Genomic DNA, 25933 nt, shown 5'->3' with positions numbered 1-25933 from the left:
CACGTGTAATATCTTCAGAAATTAGACAGGAAAATGTTTTACCTAGGTTTATAAAATTGTATTCTTGTAATGTCCATTATGTTTGCGATAGAAGTATTGATAAGATTGATTGGTTTCAATTCTCCGTTAAGATATGTTTACTGTATAGCCTATTTTTTAATTTAAGAACTGTGTCCGTGTGATTAGGTTTCGTTAGATTAGGTTATTAGATTATTATATTATTTTAATATTTTTTTATTATTCTTTACTTTTTATGTATATATAATTTTTTTTTTTTCGTTACGATCCACAAGTTTGGGAGCCACTTGTTGTAATATAAAATCAGGTGCGTGCGCAACACATATGTATTTATCTATTTTTGCTCATTTATGATTTATTATTTATATATATTATACGTAAGCATTCTAATTTAATACCTTCTTATATATATATAAATGTATATTATATACACACATGTAAGTATATTTATAAATTATAAAGATTAAATTATATAATAAATTAACTCACACTAGTTCAACTGCAGGCTTGTCTAATATTTTCAATGAACGAAAGGATGAAAGAAATAGGTTTAATATTTATTCACTTATAATTTAATATGTATAAAGAAGTAAAGAACACAATATATCAAAAATACTTTAAAGAATACATTTTTTAATTAAAGACACAAAATGTTACATAGGTACTAAATAATAAGTATTACAATATACTCCATTATACGCATAACCACCTTCGTAGACATACGCCGAGGGAGTGTCGCTGTCCAGAAAGGGCCGAAGGTCGGTGGTTGTCGTCCAAACCGATGTAATGGTTTATTTAGATAAAGTCATAAAGACATATCAATATAGAATCACAGATGTCCATATTATTATGTAAATAACAGTGTGACTGTTTATACAGAATGATATAGGGTATGTATAATAAGGAATATGATGATGAGATTCTTGTTAATCATTAGTTATAAAGAATGACAATCATTACAAATATCTAATATATATAGTATATTATTAAAACAAGCAATAGGAATAGAATACGTGGAGATGTACATAATAAAATATTGTAATAATTATACAATTTCAGTTAAAAAACAGTGTACAATTAAGACACTAATTTAATAAAAAGTTAAGTTATGGCCATGTATGAAAAACAAACAGTCAGTGTTGTCGTAAATGTACCTATTTAGTAAATACAATATAATAATTAATTAAAACTGACAATCATTAATATGATTTTTGTACAAAATCATCTGAACCTTAGTACTCATGACTCATGTGGTCAATTCGATGTGTTCATGGGCAATGTTCATAAAGCTCTATAAAAAAAATGTACAAACGCAATTAGTTTATACGATTAATTCGATTAAATACATTGTACAAATGTACAATTAGCTTCAGGTTATACCTCAAGTGCTAAATTATGTAATAATTCAGACGTTTCGCTTCCAGTTTGCTCTACCATTTTGTACAAAAACCCATCTTTATTTTGCAACAAGTTATAAGGGTGGTCGAATTCGACCATTGTTCCGGCGTCCATAACTAGCACCCTGTCAGAATCCATAACTGTGTTCAGCCGGTGAGCGATCGTTAACACTGTACAAGACCGAAATTTATTTCTTATCGTATTTTGAATCAACGCATCAGTCCTGAAAATTAAAAAACAAACCACCACACACAGTTTTATGAATATAACGAGAACATTATTATTAGGCTCGATCCTATATGATTTGTATCAATAATTACTGTGAATCCACATTGGCAGTAGCTTCGTCCAGCACGAGGAGCTTATTACTACGCACAATAGCTCTGGCCAAACACACTAATTGCCTTTGACCAACGCTGAAGTTAGACCCACCTTCAGACATTTTTGAGTTGAGACCGTCGGGCAAATCTTCGACGGCGGTCTTAAGTTCCACCTTAAACAGTAATAAATTTACAAAATATTACTCATGAAACTCTTTTTATTACTTTGTAATAGTAATGACGTAAATATATAAATCAACTGTATTTTTAAATTATAAACGACATAATATACTTCTTCTAAAGCATTCCAAAGAGCATGATCCGGGTATTCGTCCAAAGGATCTAGGTTTTTACGCATTGATCCCGAAAACAAAACTGGTTCTTGTGGAATTATTGAAATTTTGGAACGTAAATCGTGTAATCCCAATTCGTGTATTTCTATACCATCGATGGTGATATTTCCCTCATTGAGAGCAAGTCTAAATAACGCTCCTATCAACGACGATTTACCTGCACCAGTTCGTCCAACAATTCCAATCTAAATTCAAAGAGTTTATTATCATTATATCCCCGACAGCAATTTGTAATGATAATATTACTATAATACCATTGTACAAATTCATAATAAAAATATATGATAAATAAACTCATTTTTAACTATCATTACAAATTGCTGTCTAGCACAAAGCTTTTAAAATAATATTAATAAGAAAACATCATAGTTAATATTACTTTTTCCATTGCCTGAATTTGGATGTTGAGATTTTTTAAAACATGCCCCTCATCTAGGCTATAGCGTAAATAAAAGTTTTCAAACATAATTGCCCCTTTATCTGGCCATTCTTTTGGTGGTTTCTTATCTAAAACATAAATAATACCTATATGATTTATGTGTGAAATATTAAATACATACTTTATAAATCACTGTTTACCTATGCAACATATTATATGCATCAGAGTTTTAAGAATCTAAATGTAGTAATGTAATATTTACTCAACTATATTATCAATAAAGTGTACAATAAACTTTAAGCTATATAAAAGCACTTATTAAGTTTATTGATGATTGCTCGATTATAAGTTCAAGATTTACGTAAGTTTTGAGTTTTATCGAGGCCTTGTTCAACATTTGTTTGTTACACATTTTAATTAAATAAGCCTTATGACAGATAAACTCAACTTTTCGTCTTCATTTTAGAACAATTTTTGTTGTATTTAGGTAATAACCAATAATGTTATGGAATACATCACTGTGATAAATATTACCTTGTGCAGATTCAAGTGCAGGTTCCTGTGGAACATTTGTATACTCAAGTACTCGTTCAACAGATGTCATCTGATTATCTAATTGTGCAAATTGTCTTATTCCCCACTGGAGTGAACCCGTCAAACTCATTGCTTGAGTTATAACTAGTCCAACTTCCCCCCCAAAAGTATCTAAAAAATAAGTAAACATCTTCAACAAAAGTCATTATGAAAAACTAATTCATATATTACCATTTTTGACAACTAAGAAGCTAAATGTTAAAATACTTATATATGTAAGACATATCATATCCAAAGCAAAACCTAAAGCTTCTGTAGATGAAATAAAAATATACCAAGCCGAAGAATGTAAGTCCTAAACATTTAAGCAAAATATAAATATTTTATTTTATTTAAATATAATATAGTTGTTTCCTTTACTTGATGGTCGTCGAATTCTCTAGATAAAACTTCTTGGGCTTCAAATGCCCTTATTGTTGATAAACCTTGAAGCGATGCGTTCAAGTATCCTAATACGGGACTTCGTGCTAAATAATTTAAGATTCACAATTAAAAAAAATTCACAATAAAATATACACAGCAGTCAAGTCTCAATAACTCAAGTTTCAACGAGTTCGATAGAAACAAATACAAATTTTATAAATTATATAACTCAAAATACTTAGGGAACTTATACGATTTCAACAGACGAAGAAAATATCCAAAGTTTACCATGGTTTTGGAACTATTGAGAGTCGACTGTATTTTTAAAAATAAAATAAAATATTTTTTTCACTTACAGGCTCCCTCCAAACGTTTAACACTACGTGATGTTGATAAATAATACACTACTGTGTAATAAAACAATAATCCAATGAAGAAAGTGGGTATAAGCAGGTAAACATTAACTATTCCGACCACAACTATAATTCCAATAAGTGACAATGAATTCTAGTTTAAAACAGTATAAATAAATAAAATTATTTTTTAAATGGTAAAACAAACTGTTGGCTCTAACAAAATATTTCCTAATTACTTTTACACAATAAAAATATTGAAAGATGTGATAACAAATTTGCGCATATCAAAGAAATATATTGTACGGGTACATAGAATGGTATATATCTACTTAAACACAATACTTATGTTTATTTAAAAACAATTTTTATATAATATAATACTTGTAAATCTATTTATAATAATTATTTTTTTCATTAATTTTATTTTGGTGTTCATTTGTCATTTTAAAATCGAATTAAATTCTCCCCGTTTTTATTTAATATACCTAAGGTATTTATACAATTTTTATTTTTGAGTATTTCTCCCCAATATCATTTAACTATATATATATATATTGTTTAATTTATTGTTATTAATATTTTTAATTTCCGGTATTGACAAATGGTTCAAATAGTTTTTCAGGCTTACATATTATTATTTCACACAAACGTGCCATAATTTTTCAAAAATATGTGAGCAAACTGTATGATTATACCAAAACAATATGTTGAATTTAACGTATGCGCAAACGTGCAATATGACCTTATCAAAAGAAAAAATGTGTTGATATTAAAATTTCTCAAATGAGTGTGTAAGAGTGTGAAGTATAAGTAAGCTGATGATTTACATATATAAAATCCAATGCAGGAACCGTTATCATTTCATCAATAGCTCCAATGTCTTTAGTAAAGCGGTTCAAAATCCGTCCTGATAAAATAATAAATATTCATTAAGAAGTTCATATTTAACTAATAGTTTATAAAATGTTCTACCAGACGAATTTGTATTAAAGAAATACATTGTGGCTCTGGTTATAGCGTTGAACATACTGGTGTGTAAGTTCATAGATGTGCCAATAAAAACTGATACGAATGTCGCACATCTTATTAAAACTACTATTATCATAGCTACGTTTATAACAGAGTATATTATAACACAAAACTGGCGAGATATTACCCACGATGTATCAGATAACCCATAAGTTGTAAAACTACTGATATTCGTAGATTTACTCTCTGCATTACGAAAAACGTGATCTTCTAGGTTAACCCTAAAACAAATGTGTATTTTTAAACATTGAATTAAGACTGACTACCTATTAAAAGAAAAACGAATGTACCAATAACTTATCCAATAATCTCCGCCAGTACCAAGCATCTGGGTGAAAATACATATGAATAATAAGAATGATATTTTAAAAGCATTTCCTCCGGCAGATATATAAGACAAGTAAATACTCCGTGAAACTTTTCCGGAAGACCTAGTTTCAGCCACTTCAATGGGCGCTGCTTGAGTTTCGTTTAATTTATTTTCATCAATAGACGATGAAATGCTTTTAAGAGATTCTTGTCGAGATAAACAAGAGAGTTGTTCCAAACTTTTATTAGTTGCATTTATCTTTTCAATTTCACCATCAGTGGTTGTTTCTTCTGATGACCTAAGTAATTTTGTAAAGTCTAAACCAGAAGATTGAAGTTCTTGATACGAACCTTCAGTTAATATATTTGCCTTGAAAAAAATTTAAATAAAATGTTATTTAACTTGTATTAATATTATATTCCAGGACTGTTACCAATATTACTACTTACATTTTCCATCAAAACAATTTGATCAACATTCGACAAGTATTGTATTTGGTGAGTAATAAGAATACAAGTTTTCTCTTTGAGGTAACCTGTGAATTAAATATTTAATGTCATCAAATACGTATGCAAATGACAACTCTATAAGCCCATCAAAATATCTCTATAGGTACCTTTAATGCATTTATCAAATAAATGTTTTCCAACGTGCGTGTCAACAGCTGATAGAGGGTCGTCTAATAAATAAATATCGGCTTGTTTGTATATAGCTCTAAAATCATAAAATGAAATCAACTAGAAATCATAAAAAATTATTGAAATTATCATAAGCAACTAATTGTCTACTTACCTTGCTAGATTTACTCTCGCTCGTTGACCACCACTAAGAGAAACTCCTCTTTCTCCAACTAAAGATCTGTCACCGTAAGGAAGTTGTTTAAAATCGGTTTTCAATGCGCATGCTCCTATGACCTAGTTCATAACTCACATTAATTTATGATTTTGAATATAAAGACATTCCTTTATTTGTTGAAAATTTTACTTCATTGTAACGATTATGATCCATTGGGGAACCAAAAAGTATATTTTGTTGAACTGAACCATTGAACAACCATGGTTCTTGAGAAGCAAATGATACTGTTCCTCGGACAGAAATACTTCCTTCGCAAAGTGGCAATTCTCGTAAAATCGACTGGATCAATGAACTCTGTATAGAAAGTAAAGTTTTATTAGTATTATTATTCTATTTATTTTCCATGCAGCCCGTGTATACTTTTCCGGCTCCTACGGGCCCAATGATTGCAACCAACCGCCCCGGTCTAACGGTTAAATTAATATTATTTAATGAGTTATCGGGTTGATTGTGTATCCATTTAGCCGAGGCGTTTAAAATGTCGATTCCAAAATTACACGATTGGTCAATATCTTCTTCATTGCAATTTTTATTTGTCGCAAAATGGTCGCTATTAAAATTTAACATTTCAATGCTATTCTTCGATGTAGCTTCCGGTTTTGATAACGATGGTTCAACCAGCTCGTGCTTTTCGTCTTGAAGTAGAAATGTCTTTTGGTAAAAACAAAAACAAAAATAATATTAAATTATTACTCAATCATAATAATATTTTTAGAGTTTAAGATTATTATTATTTTTTGTTTTGCGAATAGTATATTTTTCTATTAATACCTGAATGCGTTTAATTGATATTAGCATTTCAGCTAACGTTAAAATACCTTGAGGGAAAAATACTGTCATTGTTGTCAATATCTTCATGTACGAAAGTATAACAAAAACCTAAAAATAAGGTATGATATATAATATTTAAATACAATAATACATAATAAATATATAATCATCTATTAACAGATGTTTTTGAATTTGTCTTTACTTTTTGAGTATTTATGTAGTTTCCTAATAATATGTATGAAAAAATACTTATGAACAAAGCAAATCTTAGATGAAATATTACAAACGATTGCAAAAACACTCTGATGTATAAGGCCCCTCTGATCTGTTTAAGTTCCATCCTACAACAATATAAATGAGTATTACAAACCACACCATTACATCATAGTATAAACCTAAAACACTTAAACACATACTTTCTTGCAAATTGTACAAGCACCGCAAAAGGTTTCTCCCAAGTGTACATCTTTATCACTTGTATGCCTGATATTATTTCATTCATCAACCTTACTCTTTCGTCTGTCCTAGGGGCTGTTTTTGATCGGTATTCGGAAGTTTTCTTTCCCAACCATCCTTAAATTGAAATGTTTGCTTACTTCAGTAGTTTGGTACTCATTTCTATACCTTAGCCTTACTTTAACACATAAATAATAGTATACAAAATACATACCTTGTAATGGAATAAAGACAAGAAAAATAGCCACTCCGACTAAAGATGATACTCCAAGTTCTTGCCACAAAAAATATGTGACCACAATTGATTGCAAGGGGCCGATCCATAAAAAGTGGAAGAATATGAATGCTATATCGAACCGATTTACATCATTTGACAGCAAGTTTACCACTTGGCCGACTGTGGTTTCACCTAGAGATGTTTTACTTAATCGCAATGCCTATTTTTAAGGAAACAAAAATAGTGGAAACTTTACTTTAAATTTTCATTTCGTGGACAACAGGAAACAGGAAACTTTATATCCCGTTAAATGGCTGAATATTATCTTTAATGCGGAATTCATGACGATTTTCAGTAACCGAGTGTGTTCTATAGCGACCATTCGATTAAAATAGCAACAATTATAAATAATCAAATTAAATGTATTTTTTAAATATTATTGTCTACGAAAAATATTTTACCTCATCATCTAGATAACCTATCTTTAACCAAACCTTTTTTTGTTATTTTTAGTTTGAAATATGCAGAACATTAATTTTTTATATATATATATAAATATTTAGATTTGTTTTTAACGATTTATTATTATTATGTATGACCTGTTATTTCATACAATAGGTACTTATTTCGTTTTTATTACGCATAAACAATGGACACGTGCCTATACATTATAATATTATCATTAAATTAACGAGTATATAGGTAGCTTATATCTATACATAGAAATATAAATTATTATATATTTGATGGTTTTCATTAATTTAGTAACTTATGTAATAAATTTTATTTTTAATTGATAATATACCTTTTTATATATTGTAGAACAACAGGCCACTCGAATCTTCATTCCTAGGTGTCCCATTTCCATTTGTGAATAATGAAACAATAATATATTAAACAACATGTTTAACAATAAACCTGACGCATAGTAGTATGCATGATTCAAATCCTTGATGTTGGACTTGTCGGGGTTGAAATATTCTAATAATCCACCAATGAGTATGGGTTGAGACATTCTAAAAAATAATACTCACATAAACATAAATATACCTAATTTTTTATTCTACAAAAACAATATTTTTTTTTTAAAAACCAAGTATTTTCTATTTATACTATATTTGTACTATATTTGTAATATATATATTATTTTATATTATAGGTATACATGTTTTCAGTTACTTATAGGCTATAACTACTCATTAGAGTAGGTATTTAGAAGTTTCACAAAATACGCATTATTTAAAACTTCCACAAATACATGCAAAGATAACAAAAATATAGTGGAAATTAAACCTCAAAAATGCATTACTAATTCAGTTTTTAACTTAACGGTTAGAAACCACCAAGGTACGATAAAAAATCGGATATTTTATTTATGAGTATTTCTATGATTAAATGTTATCGAATATGTATTATGATCAATTGCAGAATAATTCCAAATCATATTCTACACAATTAAACCTATGATTCTCTGGTAAAATTAAACATCGAGATTATCTAACAATAAATTATAAACAGTAAACATAGTTCATAATATATTATGAAGACTATTAAAATCAATATTCATAATACTAGCCAATTATTTTTTATTAGTTACCTCATTAAATACCTATATTGTCTAGACATCAAACAACATTATAATGCAATAACTATTCATTTTTAAAACAATATAGTGCAGTGAATCGAGTTTTCCCATTACAATCATTATTTTATAACTAATATGTTTACCTCAATACAATTTCAACAAATGCTAGTATTAATCCATATAACATAAGCTTAGCACCAAACATTCCAACTAATACCCTTAGCAAACTAGGGTCTCCATGCTGCTTGTTTACATTAACTGTATGGATTTCCCATCTCCTTAAAAAGAAAAATATGTAACTCAATTTATACAAAGTAATTTTTTTAAATAGAATCTAAATATTATATTAAGCTTACTTTTGTAATTCAATTCCTAATAATGATGATCGGTCATTATTTAGAGGTACATATAAATCATTGAATTCTAAATCCCTCTTTCGTCCAATTTTGAAAAGGTCGAAAATCCAGCTGAAACAAACCAATAAATCATAGATAACCGAAATAAATTAACAAATCATGATAGAAGTTATTTAATAAATAATAATTTAATATTAACTATAAACATATTCTTTAAGTGGATTAGATATAACACACAATGTAATAAACCATTTTATACAGGGTGTTTCTGAAGTGTGTGAGGTAAATAGTATACGCATACTCACTGTGATGCCACAATGAAGAGTTTTTTGGAATTTTTTTTCTAACTTCAAAATCTGGGTTTTTTAAAGTTATTTTTAGAATATTATCTCGTATTTAAAAATAAATACTCTAGTCGTATTTTTTGCAAAATTCTCATACGAATCGAGATACCGCATCATTTTTGCGCTTGTCGCTCGTTTTTCGCGCTCGAATCGCCAACTAAAAAAAAGTCGTGCGACACATCGATTTGTATGAGAATACTGCAAGATAACCACTGGTGATAATTATTTGTTGTCGTTGATAATACACGATTAATTAACACATTGTTTTACATTGTCGACTAATAAAAAATATGAAATAATAACAAAATTAGGGTTAACAGAGTTTTAAACGATCAAATTTACTAGCATGCATTTGTGTCATACCTTTATTAAATAACTTTTAACTTTAAAAAGTTATAATAGTTAGAGATAAAAGGAACTACCTATTTGTGTGTTTATACTGAAATTCCAGTTTTTGGATATCATATTACTTAACATAATTATTTTGACTCGATAAGATAAACATTTTATTTTATACTATTATTATTTATTAGTGAACCTAATATACTTTTATCGTTAATATTGAATTGACCGTACTCCTTACAGAGTACATGATGAACATTAGTTGGTCTGATTAGAGCTCAGTCCAATACTTGTCATTGAACGACATTTAAAATATTAATATATAATTTTAAGATTTAAACAAATAAATAGTTTGTTTCGTACAACATGTCGGTTACGACAACTTAAAATAGTTACACGGGTATGTCTTGTGATAAAGTAAAATACCTAGAGTTTTTAATAAAATAAATCACCAATAGGTGATATTAGTTAAATACTTAAACTAATTAATTAAATTAACTAATACTTACCCAACATAAAAACCGTGTCTGCATATTCAATGTTTGTGTACGCCATTGCGCAAAAATCAAAATTTAAATTAAAAACTTTAAATCTTAAAAATAAATATTCATATTTTAAATGTCGTTCAATGACAAGTATTGGAATGAGCTCTAATCAGACCAACTAATGTTCAGCATGTGCTCTGTAAGGAGTACGGTAAATTCAATATTAACGATAAAATTATAATATTAGGTTCAACAATAAATAATAATAATAATATAAAATAAAATGTTTATCTTTTCGAGTCAAAATAATTATGTTAAGTACTATGATATCCAAAAACTGGAATTTCAGTATAAACACACAAATAGGTAGTTCCTTTTATCTCTAACTATTATAACTTTATAAAGTTAAAAGTTATTTAGTAAAGGTATGACACAAATGCATGCTAGTAAATTTGATCGTTTAAAACTCTGTTAACCCTAATTTTGTTATTATTTCTTATTTTTTATTAGTCGACAATGTAAAACAATGTGTTAATTAATCGTGTATTATCAGTGACAACAAATAATTATCACCACTGGTTATCTTGCAGTATTCTCATACAAATGGATGTGTCGCACGACTTTTTTTTTAGTTGGCGATTCGAGAGCGACAAGCGCAAAAATGATGCGATATCTCGATTCGTATGAGAATTTTGCAAAAAATACGACTAGAGTGTTTATTTTTACATTCGAGATAATATTCTAAAAATAACTTTAAAAACCCAGATTTTGAAGTTAGAAAAAAAATTCCAAAAAACTCTTCATTGTGGCATACAGTGAGTATGCGTATACTATTTACCTCACACACTTCAGAAACACCCTGTATATTTATCATATCTACAGACATTAAACATTTTATATAAATATAGATGGATATTATGATTTATATTTTACTTATGTAAAATGTATACTAAAATCATTATAGACAAGTGAATAAGGATAGAATTATTATCATAGAAACAAACCAAATTCTGTTGACCACAACTTATAAGTTATACGATACATATAGATACAAGTAACAATATATTTTTATACGAAACACGTTTAAAATATAATTTAATTTTGTTAAATTCTAATTTATAAACTATGATATTCAAATGTTTCTAATTAACAAATATAATAACAATTTACCTAAACGTAAAGATTTCAAAGATATTTGCTCTCGCCCGTGGATTTGGAGGCCGTTCTTCTTTATTACCAGCATCCATTTTCGATCTAAAACAAACATTTTTAAAAACAATCTACTTTAGCGTAAACTGTCAAAATTAAAATTCTTTGAACCATTGAAATTTGAAAGATATTTACCAAGTAGTATACATTTATTGATGGGTATAAATAAAGGCATAAGAATTTCAAATAAATTTGATGAAATGGAATGGGATGAATATGGCAATTGATATTACTGTATTAGTGGGTACTATTATCACTTAGGTATAAATAATAGCGACTTGACAATACATTCAGTTAAAATATAAGCAGCACTCGAATTTTTTCAGTGGACCGCTATCTAAGTTACCAATTTTCAACATATTTTCCCTTAACTCATTATGCTTTAAACATTGTTTTTGAATAGATTGTAAATTTTTTGTTTTCAAAAAAAAAAAAATTATAATAACAAATGAAATACGTAGGTAATATGTACATTTTTAATAAAGCTACAACGGAAAATGTAATATAACTTACTATTATAAAATCTTTAAATTACTTACCGTTGGAAATCAATATAAACAAATTAAATTTAATATAATACTATGTGTAAATCCATTGAGTAAACGGTTCAAATGTTTATTGATTTCAGATTATTACCCATTGTTACACACACATTACACTTTTTTATATAAGTAGGTAAATACTTTTATGTAAAATAAACTGGTTTAAAAAAAAATTAAATTTTTATTTGGTTGCACGTTTTTTTGGAAATTCAAAATGATTATGATTAAAACTGTTTTTCAAACACTGAAAAATATATTAAAATATTTCATTTGAAATTTAAACTAAACGTTACATAACTGGACACAACTCTAGATTACTAACAACTAAATCTCATAATTAAAATTAAAATACGACTCAAATATCTGTTATGGATAAATTTACAAACTGAAGCAAAACAGACTATTGGTCTCTTATAGGTCGTATAGGTCGTGAGTATGATAGTTGATATGTAATAAAGTATGATTCATTTGACTAGTTCGCTGATATTGATGTAATTGATTACGGGTTTTCAGGTTTTTTTATAGGTACCTATAGTTATTAACGTCAACACCACAGTTGTGTGAATAGCCAAATCTAGCATTCCAAATTTTTTTCGTTAAATTTTATTTATAGCTCTTGATGACTTAATAAAATACCTTGAATAATATGTATTTTTGATAATCTTAAATTGAAGCAAGTTACCGAAGGCGTTTGTATACGACTATAATAATCAGTATCGACGTATCGATTATTTTTTAACAAACGCAAAATCTTAGAACTTTTGAGTTATTCAAAAGTCTGTTAAAATTAATTCCTGATAAAATTAAACTTTAATAAATTAAACACCCAGTATATATAACCAGTAAGTTAGATAACACTTACTTGTTATGTACGAAGCCGTGTTAATAACCTTACATAAATACAAAAAACCCTTTATTCGAACTTTTTAACCTTTGAAAAAAAAAATGCTTAGGATAAAATTGCAATTATGTTTGTTCTAACTATTTGCTAAACCTTTGTATTGATTATAATGCTGGATGCAGTGTGATACCGATGTGAAAAAATAGGATTCGAACATTCTTTCTACAGTGGCTAATTTAAGTATCAATCGAGATAATTTGATAAGGTGTAAACACTTTCACCCACCCACCTAAGATAAAGCGATCGAACATTTTACCCCAGTTAAAATATAACGTCAGTTATTTGCTGCCTATCCTGTAGAATAGTGGTACCCAACCCTCAAAGGTATTATAATATGCGACCCGTTACAAATGTTTAAGATAAAACCAAAAATTCAAAAAATTATTAACTAACCTACGTTTTTTATCTTCTCATCAGTCAATAGAAGATAAGTAAAAACAGTAGTCTAATATGTACCTCCATGCATATTGTATAGCTTGTAGATACCTACTATATTTGTAGCAAAATTATATTATTCGATTGAGACCGAGGTTTTTCGTACTTTTAAATTTGGTGGCCCGCTCGAAGATAATTGTTTGCCAGTGACCTGCAGCAGGGTGTATTGGAGGGATTATAGGTGGGTATACGACGTATACCCAGATCCCTGTTTTTGGATTTTTGCGTTTACCTTTAAGGAAATTAGTCTTTTAAGTGTTTTCAGTATTCACCACTTCCAATTTATCACCAGTCAATTCAGTCATGCCATCAAACAAAAGTTAAGAATAACAATAATAATATACGAATAAATACAATAATATTTTATTATGACATTAAGTACACTGTGACTATCCAAAAATAGCCTCGTACTCGGATGAAGTTCATTTAAATTTTACCCGACTTCAGGTTCTTGCGAAGACGATCGGAAACTGCCGAGCGTGTGTACAATGAATGTATATCAACGGTTCCCAAACTGTGCACTAAAAATTCAAAAAGAGATTGTAAGCCACTGCTCTATCGTGTATACGCCGAATTTTACCCCCCCCCCTATATAAGCCACTGTATATACATATACACACGAAGGGTATGAATGTTTGTAATAAAGTAACAAAAGATTGTTAAATTCTAAGTGTAATGATTTTTCGAGAACATTTTTGAAGTTAGGTATAATATATTAATATTATATAGGTGTATTCAACTACTTTTAGGTGCGTATACACATAAATGTATTTACCAATACACCACTGGACCTTCTAGGAAAAAAAGATTAAGCATTACTGTTATAAAGTATAGACAATAAGAAATGATAGTATTCGTATGGATCTAAATGGTAATTTAATTTAAACTGTTGAGGTTTTCAAATTTTTTTTTTCATAAAAATGAGTTATAATAATATGATATACTTGTAAAGTATGAATTAGGTCATATTTATTAAAAAATACAATATAAATAAGATAGTATAATTATTGTAACGTGATTATTTTTTCATAAATAATATAATAGGAGCCCACATTTTAAATCAATATTGTATTCAAATAATTTTTATTTGTCCTTGGACTTTTTTTTCTTATTTCGAATTCAAGCTTATTCTAACATGTTGGTGTAGTCAAGCATTTTCATAAATTGTACGTAAAATATATTAGGTATATTAAAAAGTGAATAGAAAAATTTGGTTATATTAATTATTGTATTAATATTTTAAGTTCAGAATGTCTACCTTGTTATATATTATAGTATTTGTTCTAATTTTTTTGTATTATGAAATGTGAAACAATAATATAATTATTAAGAATGGATTTATTTAAGCTAAAAAGGTACCTCGGGCGAATAAAATGTATAGATGGATACTTTTTACCCTTTTCTATAAAATATTTTTAGTTATTAGGCCGATCTGTATTACACCAGAGAACAAAAGTTAAACTAGTCATTTCATAAAATATTAATATCTTTATTATGCTGATTAAATAAAAAAAAAGTTATAATTTAGTTAGGTGTCACAATGTTTAAAAATTGTTTTGTTCATACAAATTAATTAATTTATACACGTATTGAATCTATTTAGGAAAATGCATTAAAAATTAAAATTCAATTATCTAATCCAAGTATTTTAAAAAATCTCGTGGACATTAATGTATTTGAAAATCAAATAGTTTTCCAAATTTAAAAAAATTACCTTAACAAACGGTTTTTGATAAAATCAATTTTTGTGTTAGGTGTAAGGTTTTGAGCTGGTTATAGGCTAACAAACCATTTCGACATTGGGGTTAGTTGAGTGGATCAATTATAAACATCGTAGTGAGAAAGAAAATCAAACACGTTTGTTGGACACCGTAGGCCTAGGTGCACTTACAATGGCTACATTGTAAAATGTCGGAATTTTTTTCTGATCGCAAACAATATATTGACACAATGTCATAATATATAGTCTAATCATATTATGTGTTCGAAAAAAAAAAGGTTTGAGTGTAACTGCAGCAGTCATAGTTAAACAAAAAAAAATGGTATTTAGAGTTTAGACCAAATCGGATTCGATGGTGACGAGTCATGCATAGTGTGCACTTACAGCTAACCCAAACATTTTGTGTTAGGTGTAAGGTGTAGTGTATAGCTCTAATTAACGACTGATTTTGAGCTGGTTATAGGCATAAGACATGTTTATTAGGTAGTTTTTTTAAATGAGTGTCTGTAAAAAAATTTTCACTTATCAAAAAACTTAAAAAGGTAATACAAGATTTCTCTTAAGTTGTTAGGTGATGGAAATTTAAAAAAAGTTGAGCCAAAATCCACAATAAATTTTTTTGCAGGAAACCATGACAGATATATCTTCAAAAAATAATAATCTTTTTTAATAGTAATTTAATTTACATATTTTGATTATTAAATAGTTAAATTTTCAATTTAAAAACAATAAATAACTCTAATATTTATATATCACCTAATTTGCTGAAATAATTAATAATTGTGTTCAAAAATAAAAAAAACAAATTTTTTTTTTGCTCTCTCGTTATTTCAAACTAGGTACTTACTCAAAGATTCAAACTCTCGATGATTCAAATTATTTTAACAGTCCTGTCAACTTCGAATTATCGAGAGTCGACTGTATTGTGTACAATTATACATGGTAGGTAGGTACAACTGTACAAGGGTACTATATTAGTGCAATTAAATGCATTAAATCCTTCGAAATCGGTAAAATGAGTTCTTATTAGTGCCATCAAGCCATTAAGCGAAATTCGGGAGGGAGCTAAAAGGGACTAAACCTCCCCTAGAAGTTTAAAGTACAGTCCCTAGCCCCTGGCCCTAAAAATTTAAAAGAGGATAATAATACAATTGTTATAATAGTAAAATGTATTTTTAATAACTGAATTATAAAATAAATTATAAAAAAATATATTTGATAAAAATTAAATTAATGTAATAACTAATAACTAATATTATAATGATAGCCGCTCAGGTTGTTTATCAGCAGTAGTCCTCTCCGTCACGGTTTCTATGAAATTACGTAATAATATGCTATTTTTAGCCAACTATGAAGGTTCTTATTATCAATACCTACACCAAAATCAGTAGCCGCCATAATCGACAAATTTGAAGTATTTTAGTTTTTTAAAACATTTTGCATTGAGTATTTGAATGCTTAACAAGTGATTTATATTTTATAATAAATTAATTACCTATTATGTCTAAGACATTTTTTGGTATTTTTAATGAGAATAAGCTGTTTGTTGTGGCCTCGGTTTGTACTAAAGTCACTGACTATACTTAAAGTAATGGTCGAGGTAGTATAGGGTATTGATACCTACAGTTCAGGGCCGTATTTAGGGGGGAGCAATGGGGAAATTTGCCCCAGGTGGGCAAATATTGATCTATTTAGGGGGCGGCCGGACCCCCCCCCCCCCGTAACTCAGCGTAGTATTGTATCAATAAATATTTTTTTTTTGGAAAGAATTTGTACTATGACTCGACCCTTGTGAACTCAACAGTGCAATGATAACGGATAAGTGCTAGAGCCTAGCATCGAATATAATTAATATTATTTTAACATAACCACGGTTGTAGATAGACAACCATGACTTAACCATAAAGAATTATAACTAAAAATGTGTTGCGAAAAATCAAAAAAGTGAATCTATTTTTTGGTTGGGGAGGGGGGCGTAAAATTATGGTTGACCCATTGCGCAAAAATTGTAAATACGGCCCTGCTACAGTTGAATGTGCTGCAAAAGTAAAATGTGTTGATCGGTCTCTGCGACTTGTGATCTAGCTGATCTGGGAACTTTACTGATTGGTCCAGTTCGTCCAGTGCTTGATTCAAGTATAAAACCAATTTTTTTTAAATATTCATTGTATATTTATAACCATAATTGATGTACTTTGTATTAAAGTGGTATCCTGTTTTTTTAGTTAATTAAAATAAAATATCTTGATAGGTGCGAATAGATAACTAGAATTTTATCTAAATAAAGATAAATATAACTGAGCCTAAAAATTATCTAGATAAGATAAAAGATAATTAATTTTTATTCTGATATTTCTCACCCAACACTGCGCAACATTGAACAGTTAAAAAAGATCGTTAGTGAAATTCAAATAGGAGCAAAAATTTTAGTAAACAGTAGTCAGCAGGTAAACTGCAATTTTTAGTAAATCGTTTGCTCTCGGGACCCCACCTCAGGCTTACTAGGTATCATTGTCTATGAAAAACGATTCTGAGCGAAGGTGGTCTATCGACAGTAAAATATATTATAATATGATATACCTATTTATATTATTATTGAAGTAATTTATTTTACTATTAGTCATTGTGTGTATAAAATACAATAATAAACCTACTTAAACAGTCTCAGGCCTCGATTCACGAATGATTTTAAACTATAGGTGACAAAAAAACCCATTCTTTATTCTTATTGTTTAAATCTAATTTCACTTAACTCCGAATTTATAATGTACATTTAAAAAACTATTGATTACATTGTGAACTACTTAATATGCTAAGAAACCTTGCTTAAATGTTCAATCCTAAGCTCTAAAAATGTAATTAGAAATTTTTAACTAGAAATTTGGTATACATTTATTTTCCTTGATTTTAATAAAATGTTAACTTCAAATGCTTATAAAAAAAAACGTGCCCATGTATGTTTAATATTTTTTAATTGGTTAAATAACTTATTAGGAATCTTGTATTAATTTATCAAGCTTTTTGACCAAAAAAAAATTTTTATTGGCATTTATAGAAAAAAATGTCTAAAATTCAAGAAAATAAATAAATTTCATTGCAACATTTAAAAACCAATACATTCAAGGCTCCATTCAGAAACTAAAATGATAGTATTGTCTATAAAAAAAGTTTTCCATCACTTAATACAAGGTAAATGAAAATCTCTTCTCTAAATATTTCTAAATAGATTTTCTTTGAAATCTGGATGTAAAAATCATTTTTGTGGTTGGTGAGCGATGCAGGCGGATTTGCATGGTGTGGAGGAATTTAGGCAATTTTCATATTTGCCATTTTAAATATTTTTAATTTTCCTTATAACAAAAACTGCATAACCACCACAATGTCCGATGATAACTACAGTGGCCTTAAACACAATAGTTTTTGACATAATTTCAAAGTGCACCCAAAGAATCGTCTATGATGTACTTTGCTTTTAAATTGTTTATTGCGGGATTTGATATTCTGTTTTTAAGGAGTTAGGTTAGGTATAGACAACTTTATTTTCTTGTGTGTTGATTTGTTTTACTTTTTTTCCTATTATTTTTAATTTAATTTATTGTGGCAATAACCAATAGGTATGCAATCAGGCCACGCATAAAGAATCTATATTTAAAACCAAATGTATGTTCGCAGTGTATGTATTCAAAAGTTACTAGATTAATTTTGAAGAAAACCTCGGAGATTGCTTTTAGAAACAACAGAAAAGTTTAGAGAGCTAGTAGCTTACACCAAATTAAAAATATACCAAGACCTAAATCCAACCCAAGGCTTGCGCCCATCTAGATCGAATTATTTCAGTAACGATTTCATAACTGCACAACAACCACATTCAAGGCACTCCACTGCACATATGTTCCTATTTTTCTTTACATTACACTTAACTACCTACTTATTTACTAATTGTCACCTACATTTGTAATAGGCAAAACAAACTTTCGGCACCTCTACATACGCACATGTAGTCAACGAGTCATATTAAAATATTGTATGCTAAAAAAATTAACTTTTTGACCATTGCTTCAACCATGTGATAAGAAATCTGAAAACATATTTAAATTTATTATGAAATTCACTTGAGATTAATCATCCTACTTGCATACATATTATACTGAATAATCTCACTGTTTAAAAATACAAACGTATTTAAATTTTAAAATTTTAAATAGCATCATTAGTTCCATAAGTACAACAACTTAAAATGGGATTTCTCGTATGTTAGAATAGAAATTATTATAAAAGTATACTACTATTTTAGACTTTTTTTTTGGAACTTCATACAGCCAAAAACTAGGAGTACAGCAGGTAGTCAGTATTTTTTATGAGTTGGGAATTATAAAAACTATGAACATTAAAATATATTTCAAATTATCACATAAATTGTTGATAGCTATTATATGCTCATTGCACAACCTATACATTATATCCTTAATGCATACTATACAAATTGATATAGTATTTTTTTGATTAATGTAAAACTAATATATAATATGTAGTAAATATTTGATGAAAATACTTGAAACAATAAAAATAAACAACACTTAAGTACAAAAGTGATCATCTTTATTTTAACAATATAAACACATAGAATTTAACAGACAACAACTTACTTATCCTTATAGTATACAATATAAACCATAAAACAAAATTTAATGTCTACATGTTTTGGAAATACTAACATTGACTACGTAAGAACTAATTTGATTTGAATTTAAAACATATATATATATAGAATAAATTGGTTGTATAAAATTTCCTTAAAATAACACAGCAATGTTGACATTGTGGACATTTATCATGGTAAACATAATATTGTGAACTTTAAGTTAGAACAATTAAAAATATGTTTTATATAATATATTATGTAAGGCATCACGTGATTAATATTAATAACTTTGGAAATAAAAACAACTAGTTATTCCTACTAGTGTCATCTACATCTTCGTCAATTAATTTGATTGGAGATTCTCTAGTCAACTGCTGGGTTCTATAGCTCTGTTCGTATAAACAAATTAATATCATAAAAGTCAAAATTAAATATCATGAACACATTTCAACACGGTCAGATGGAAAAAGAAAATTATAAAATACATTACCTCGGCAGCTACACTATGCAACAAATCAGCTGTAGCCTTTCCAGTTTGATCCACCATTTTGTACAAAAACCCATCTTTGTTTTTCAACAAATTATACGGATGATCAAATTCAACCATCTTACCAGCATCCATTACAAGAACCTTGTCAGAATCCATAACAGTATTCAAACGGTGAGCGATTGTTAAGACTGTACACATTTTGAACTTATTTCGAATAGTATTTTGAATCAATGCATCAGTTCTGTGAAAATAAAAAAAGAATTCATATATTCTGATAACTTAAAGTAGATATTGTAAGACAACAATAGTTGTTTAGTTATATATTTATTATTTATTACTGTGGATCAACATTGGCAGTGGCTTCATCTAACACTAGAACTTTATTGTTTCGCACTATAGCTCTTGCCAAACACACTAATTGTCTTTGACCAACACTGAAATTTGAACCACCTTCAGACATTTTTGAGTTTAGGCCACCAGGTAAATCTTCAACTGCATCCTTAAGTTCAACCTTGAATAACAGTGTAATAATTAATATGAGATTTGTAACTGCAAGCCTATGCATTACTAATAGAATTATTATTTTGATAGAGAAATATACAAATTGATCATTACTTCGTCCAAAGCATTCCAAAGAGCATGATCTGGATATTCATCAAAAGGATCTAAATTTTTTCGCATTGTCCCCGAAAATAAAACTGGTTCCTGAGGAATGATGGAAAGTTTGGACCGAAGTTCATGTAGTCCCAAATCATTAATGTCTAAATCATCGACAAAAATGGAACCTTCATTTACAGCTAATCTAAACAATGCTCCTATCAAGGATGACTTTCCAGCACCAGTCCTACCAACAATTCCGATCTAAATGTAATAGGATCATTAATTATTGTTTCAAAATATCATTTAGTACTCAAAATTACTTTTTCCATTGATTCAATTTTAATATTGAGATCTTTCAAAACATGTGGTGAATCTTGGCTATAACGTAAATAAAAGTTTTTGAATATGATTTGTCCTTTATGAGGCCAATCCTTTGATGGTTTTTTCTCTATAAACAAATATTTACAAAATACCACTTAGTATCATTTAATTTACATTTGATTATTACATTTAATAAAAATTACCTGGAGGTGATTCAAGAGCAGCTTCTTGTGGGGCATTGGTATATTCTAGTACTCTTTCAACTGATGTCATTTGATTTTCTAATTCAGCTGATTGCCTCATTCCCCATTGGAACATGCCAGTCAATCCAATTGCTTGAGTAATAGCCAGACCAACATTTCCTCCAAATGTATCTAAAATTAAATTACATAAAATAACATTTAAAACATATTAACATTTATATTATTTTAAGATTCATTTAATTTTATAACTTACTACTGCCCATAATTAAGAAACTGAATGTTACTACGCTTATATAGATGAGGCAGACTATATCCAACCAAAAACCAAATGCTCTACTTGAAGAAATAAATAAATACCATGCTGAAGAATGTAAATCCTAAAATGATTTAAATAATTAACATTTAAATGACAGAAATAAAATATAGCTATTTTTACTAACTTGATGGTTGTCAAATTCTTTCGATAAAATTTGTTCTGCTTCAAATGCTCTAATTGTTGTTAAGCCCTGTAAAGATGCATTCAAATGTGCAAATACGGGGCTCCGTGCTAGTTTTTATTACAAAAGAAAAAATATTAAAATGTTATAATACTACATTGTTTCATAGTATAAATAATGGATATAAAAAAAGTTGTGTGTGCTTACTAACTCCTTCCAATCGTTTGACACTTCGAGAAGTCGATAAATAGAAAACTCGAATTTTGTAAAAAATAATTCCAACTATGAACGTTGGTATCATAAGATAAATGTTCACTAGTCCAACAACAATGATAATTCCCATTAGTGTTAATCCAATCTACAATAAACATATATCCATAGAATTTGGTTTCATACAATTCAGATATGAATTGTAAGTTAATGTAATAAATTACTTGAATACAATCCATTAAAGCTACTGGTAACATTTCGTCAATTGCGCCCATATCTTTTGAAAATCGATTAAGAATTCGTCCTATTAGAATAAAAAAACTATGATTAAAGTATACCTAATTAAAATGCAATCATTTAAACAGTTTTTACCAGATGAATTTGTGTTGAAAAAATACATTGTGGCTCTGGTTATAGCATTGAACATCTTGTTGTGCAAATTCATAGAAGCTCTCATACAAACCGATACAAATGTAGCAGACCTGACAAGGGTAGCCAATATCATAGAAAATGTTAAGACAGCAAAAACTATGATACAAGTTTGCCGTGAAATTGTCCACCACAACAATTGATCAGATATAAAACTAGTTGTAGATGTAGTTGTACTATTATCATCTGTGGTTATCAATGTATTATCGTTTATACTACTTGTATTACGGAAAACAAGTTCTTCTAGATTGACCCTATAAAATCAATTTGAAATTGAATAAAATAAATACCAAGATAATAATAGTGCTGCACAGTACCAATATGTTATCCAATAATCTCCACCAGATGCTAAGACTTGGGTGAAAACGCACATAAATAATAAAAATGAAATTTTACAAGCATTTCCACCAGCAGAAAAATATGATGAGTATACAGTAAGTGAAATATTTCCAGATGAACGAGTTTCAGCTACTTCGATTGGTTCTTCCTGAGCTCCAAGTTTGCTCTCATCAATGGATGAAGCAACACTTTGAATAGAAACTTGTCTTGATAAAATAGTACGAGGACTTAATGTATGGGTACTTTCATATTTAGAATTAGATTCATTATCTGATACAACAGTGGTTTCTACTAAAGATCCGAGCAATTTTGTAAAGTCTAAACCAGAAGATTGAAGTTCCTGATATGAACCTTCAGCTAATATATTTGCCTATTAAGAAATATAAACACAGACTCATTAATCATCATCTATAATTATTATTATAATATTACCTATTATAATTACTTAGTTATCAAAATTCAAAAATGTACAAATCACAGAATCATATGTTAAATAATACTAAATAGTAAATAGTAAATAGTAAGAAATACTTGCATTTTCCATCAAAATAATTTGATCAACTTTAGTTAGATATTGTAATTGATGAGTAATAAGAATACAAGTCTTTTCTTTCAGATAGCCTAAACAAACATAATTATTATAACAGTAGTAACTTTAAATTGTATTAAAAATTACCTTTAATGCATATCTCAAATAGATGCTTGCCAACATGAGTGTCAACAGCAGATAAAGGATCATCCAATAAGTAAATATCCGCTGGTTTATAAACAGCTCTGTAACAAAAAAAAGTATACAATTCTGAATTATCCCAAATAGATCAAAATACAATAATTTAAATCAATGTTATATAGGATCATATTTATAGCTGATAGTTTAATTTTCAAAAAAAAACAACAAAAAACAAAATTACTCTAATATTCATACATTATTCACTAATTACATTTAATAGGGTGAAACATTTCAAACACAACTAACAGTAACATACAGTAGCTTACTAAAAAATCATATATTTAGTCAAATTAATATTATAAAACTTCTTATTGCTATTTTTTATGAACTTGCTTGAAGTTAGTTATCAACTTATATAACTTACCTAGCTAAATTAATTCTTGCTCTTTGTCCACCACTGAGTGAAACTCCTCTTTCTCCTACAATTGTTCTATCACCATAAGGAAATTGTTCAAAATCTGTTTTCAATGCACATACTTTTATAACCTAGTTTACAAAATATATGTATACAAATTAATACTAAGGATTAGAACATTTTGCTTATTAATTACTTTTCTATAACGTTCCTTGTCCATTGGCAAACCAAATAGAATGTTTTGTTGAACTGATCCGGCAAATAACCATGGTTCTTGCGATGCATAAGATACTACACCACGCACAGAAATATTTCCTTCGGAAAGTGGTAATTCTCGTAAAATTGCATGTAACAATGAACTCTGTAATAAATTATTAAAATGTTATAACATTATAATTGAAATTATTTTTCATAGCTCTTGTATATTTTACTTTTCCGGCTCCTACAGGACCAATGACAGCAACTAATCTACCGGGTTTTACGGTTAGATTGATATTTTCTAAAGAATTTTCAGTTTGAGCATCTGTCCACTTAGCAGTAGCATTAGAAACAACTATGCCTAAATTGCCTAATTGATCAGGATCATTTTGATCATTCAATGGGGATATATTGTTGTCATTAATAATGATTGGTTTTCTAACACCATTAGAAGCCTTGTCAGCTTTTGAACGGTTTGCCACTTGAGTGTTTTTTTCTTCATACAGTAGAAAATTCTAAAATACAAAAATAAAATGATAATTTAAAATATATTTGAAGAGTATAAATTTATCATTTTTAAAGTAAATATGATAATATTTCATACTTGTAAGCGTTTGATGGATATTAACATCTCGGCAATTTGTCCAATACCTTGAGGGAAAAACACCGTCATCGTTGTTCGTAATATATTGTAGTATGAAGTTATGACAAAAACCTAAAAGCACGTATTTGTAGTTCAAATATTGTATTATTTTAATTCCAGTACAATTATTATTATTTCAACTACAGTCTACAAGCATTTTTACTTTTTGGGCGGTGATAAAATTTCCGAGCAGCACATATGACAAAATACTGAAGAACAAAGCAATTCTAGTATGAAATACTATGAATGACAACAAGACACCTCTGATGTAAGAGGATCCCTTAATTTGTTGAATTTCTTTCCTATTAACATAACAAAATACAAATTACAAATAATATGTTTTAACAAGATGTTTTCTTTTGGTTTTTACAAAATCACAGCATATATTAAGTAAATAGGAACATACTTTCTAGCGTATTGTACAAGGTAGGCGAAAGGTTTTTCCCAAGTATACATTTTAATTACTTGTATGCCAGAAATGATTTCATTCATCAAACGAACCCTCTCGTCAGTCCGGATAGCTGTCTTCAGTCGAAGTTCTGAAGTTTTTTTTCCCAACCAGCCTAGGATTTGAACATTTGTTTTAATTGTTAAATATTTTAAGCATCATAATAGGGAACCTATATCAATGCACCTATTATAATTGTATTCAAGATATTATTTTACAAACCTTGTAAAGGAATAAACATAAGTAATGCGCCTACTCCAAATATTGATGACACTCCTACTTCTTGCCACAAAAAATATGTGACCACAATCGTTTCCAAGGGACCGATCCATAGATAGTGCAGAAATATTACTGCTATATCAAATCGATTTACATCATTTGATAATAAATTTACTACTTGACCGACTGTGGTTTCACCAAGAGCAGTTTTACTTAGCCGTAATGCCTATACATAAGAAATGTCATACTTTTTTTAATGTTCTTATTTATAATATTTATATTGGCAAGAATATGGCTACAATTAATAAATATTTCATAAGTCAACACATAA

At 28.5% G+C, this 25933-nt stretch overlaps 2 protein-coding genes across 7 annotated transcripts in view; both read right to left on the bottom strand.

Annotated features, from left to right (window-relative positions):
- Nucleotides 1-1264: 1264 nt before the first annotated feature.
- Nucleotides 1265-11778, bottom strand: LOC111028259 (probable multidrug resistance-associated protein lethal(2)03659). Its single transcript, XM_022306824.1, has 25 exons — nt 11702-11778; nt 9361-9471; nt 9148-9282; nt 8225-8435; nt 7417-7639; nt 7163-7319; nt 6949-7087; nt 6747-6854; nt 6336-6626; nt 6105-6269; nt 5913-6034; nt 5737-5834; nt 5570-5655; nt 5101-5489; nt 4754-5031; nt 4609-4688; nt 3782-3932; nt 3423-3529; nt 3234-3357; nt 3003-3173; nt 2469-2596; nt 2029-2274; nt 1737-1909; nt 1399-1639; nt 1265-1309 (listed from the first exon to the last, which is right to left on the bottom strand). The coding sequence occupies exons 1-25, from the start codon at nt 11776-11778 to the stop codon at nt 1265-1267; spliced, it is 4056 nt and encodes a 1351-aa protein (XP_022162516.1).
- Nucleotides 11779-19915: 8137 nt separating this feature from the next.
- LOC111028267 (probable multidrug resistance-associated protein lethal(2)03659) overlaps nt 19916-25933 on the bottom strand; it is a 39875-nt gene continuing 33857 nt past the window's right edge. For all 6 annotated transcript variants that reach the window (XM_022306840.1, XM_022306837.1, XM_022306838.1 and 3 more), the window contains 21 exons: nt 25606-25828; nt 25342-25498; nt 25099-25237; nt 24897-25007; nt 24526-24807; nt 24291-24455; nt 24104-24225; nt 23686-23783; nt 23545-23630; nt 22988-23379; nt 22614-22924; nt 22466-22545; nt 22239-22389; nt 22035-22141; nt 21848-21971; nt 21595-21765; nt 21391-21518; nt 21086-21331; nt 20809-20981; nt 20471-20711; nt 19916-20369 (listed from right to left, as the gene is read on the bottom strand). In XM_022306840.1, the coding sequence (XP_022162532.1) occupies nt 20286-20369; nt 20471-20711; nt 20809-20981; nt 21086-21331; nt 21391-21518; nt 21595-21765; nt 21848-21971; nt 22035-22141; nt 22239-22389; nt 22466-22545; nt 22614-22924; nt 22988-23379; nt 23545-23630; nt 23686-23783; nt 24104-24225; nt 24291-24455; nt 24526-24807; nt 24897-25007; nt 25099-25237; nt 25342-25498; nt 25606-25828 (3591 nt within the window). In that variant the 3' untranslated portion in view covers nt 19916-20285. The remainder of the gene's footprint in view (nt 20370-20470; nt 20712-20808; nt 20982-21085; nt 21332-21390; nt 21519-21594; nt 21766-21847; nt 21972-22034; nt 22142-22238; nt 22390-22465; nt 22546-22613; nt 22925-22987; nt 23380-23544; nt 23631-23685; nt 23784-24103; nt 24226-24290; nt 24456-24525; nt 24808-24896; nt 25008-25098; nt 25238-25341; nt 25499-25605; nt 25829-25933) is intronic.

The sequence above is a fragment of the Myzus persicae genome, unplaced genomic scaffold, assembly GCF_001856785.1.
Source record: "Myzus persicae strain clone G006 unplaced genomic scaffold, MPER_G0061.0, whole genome shotgun sequence".
NCBI classification, from domain to species: Eukaryota; Metazoa; Arthropoda; class Insecta; order Hemiptera; family Aphididae; genus Myzus; species Myzus persicae.
This window is presented reverse-complemented; position numbering and strand designations above follow the sequence as displayed.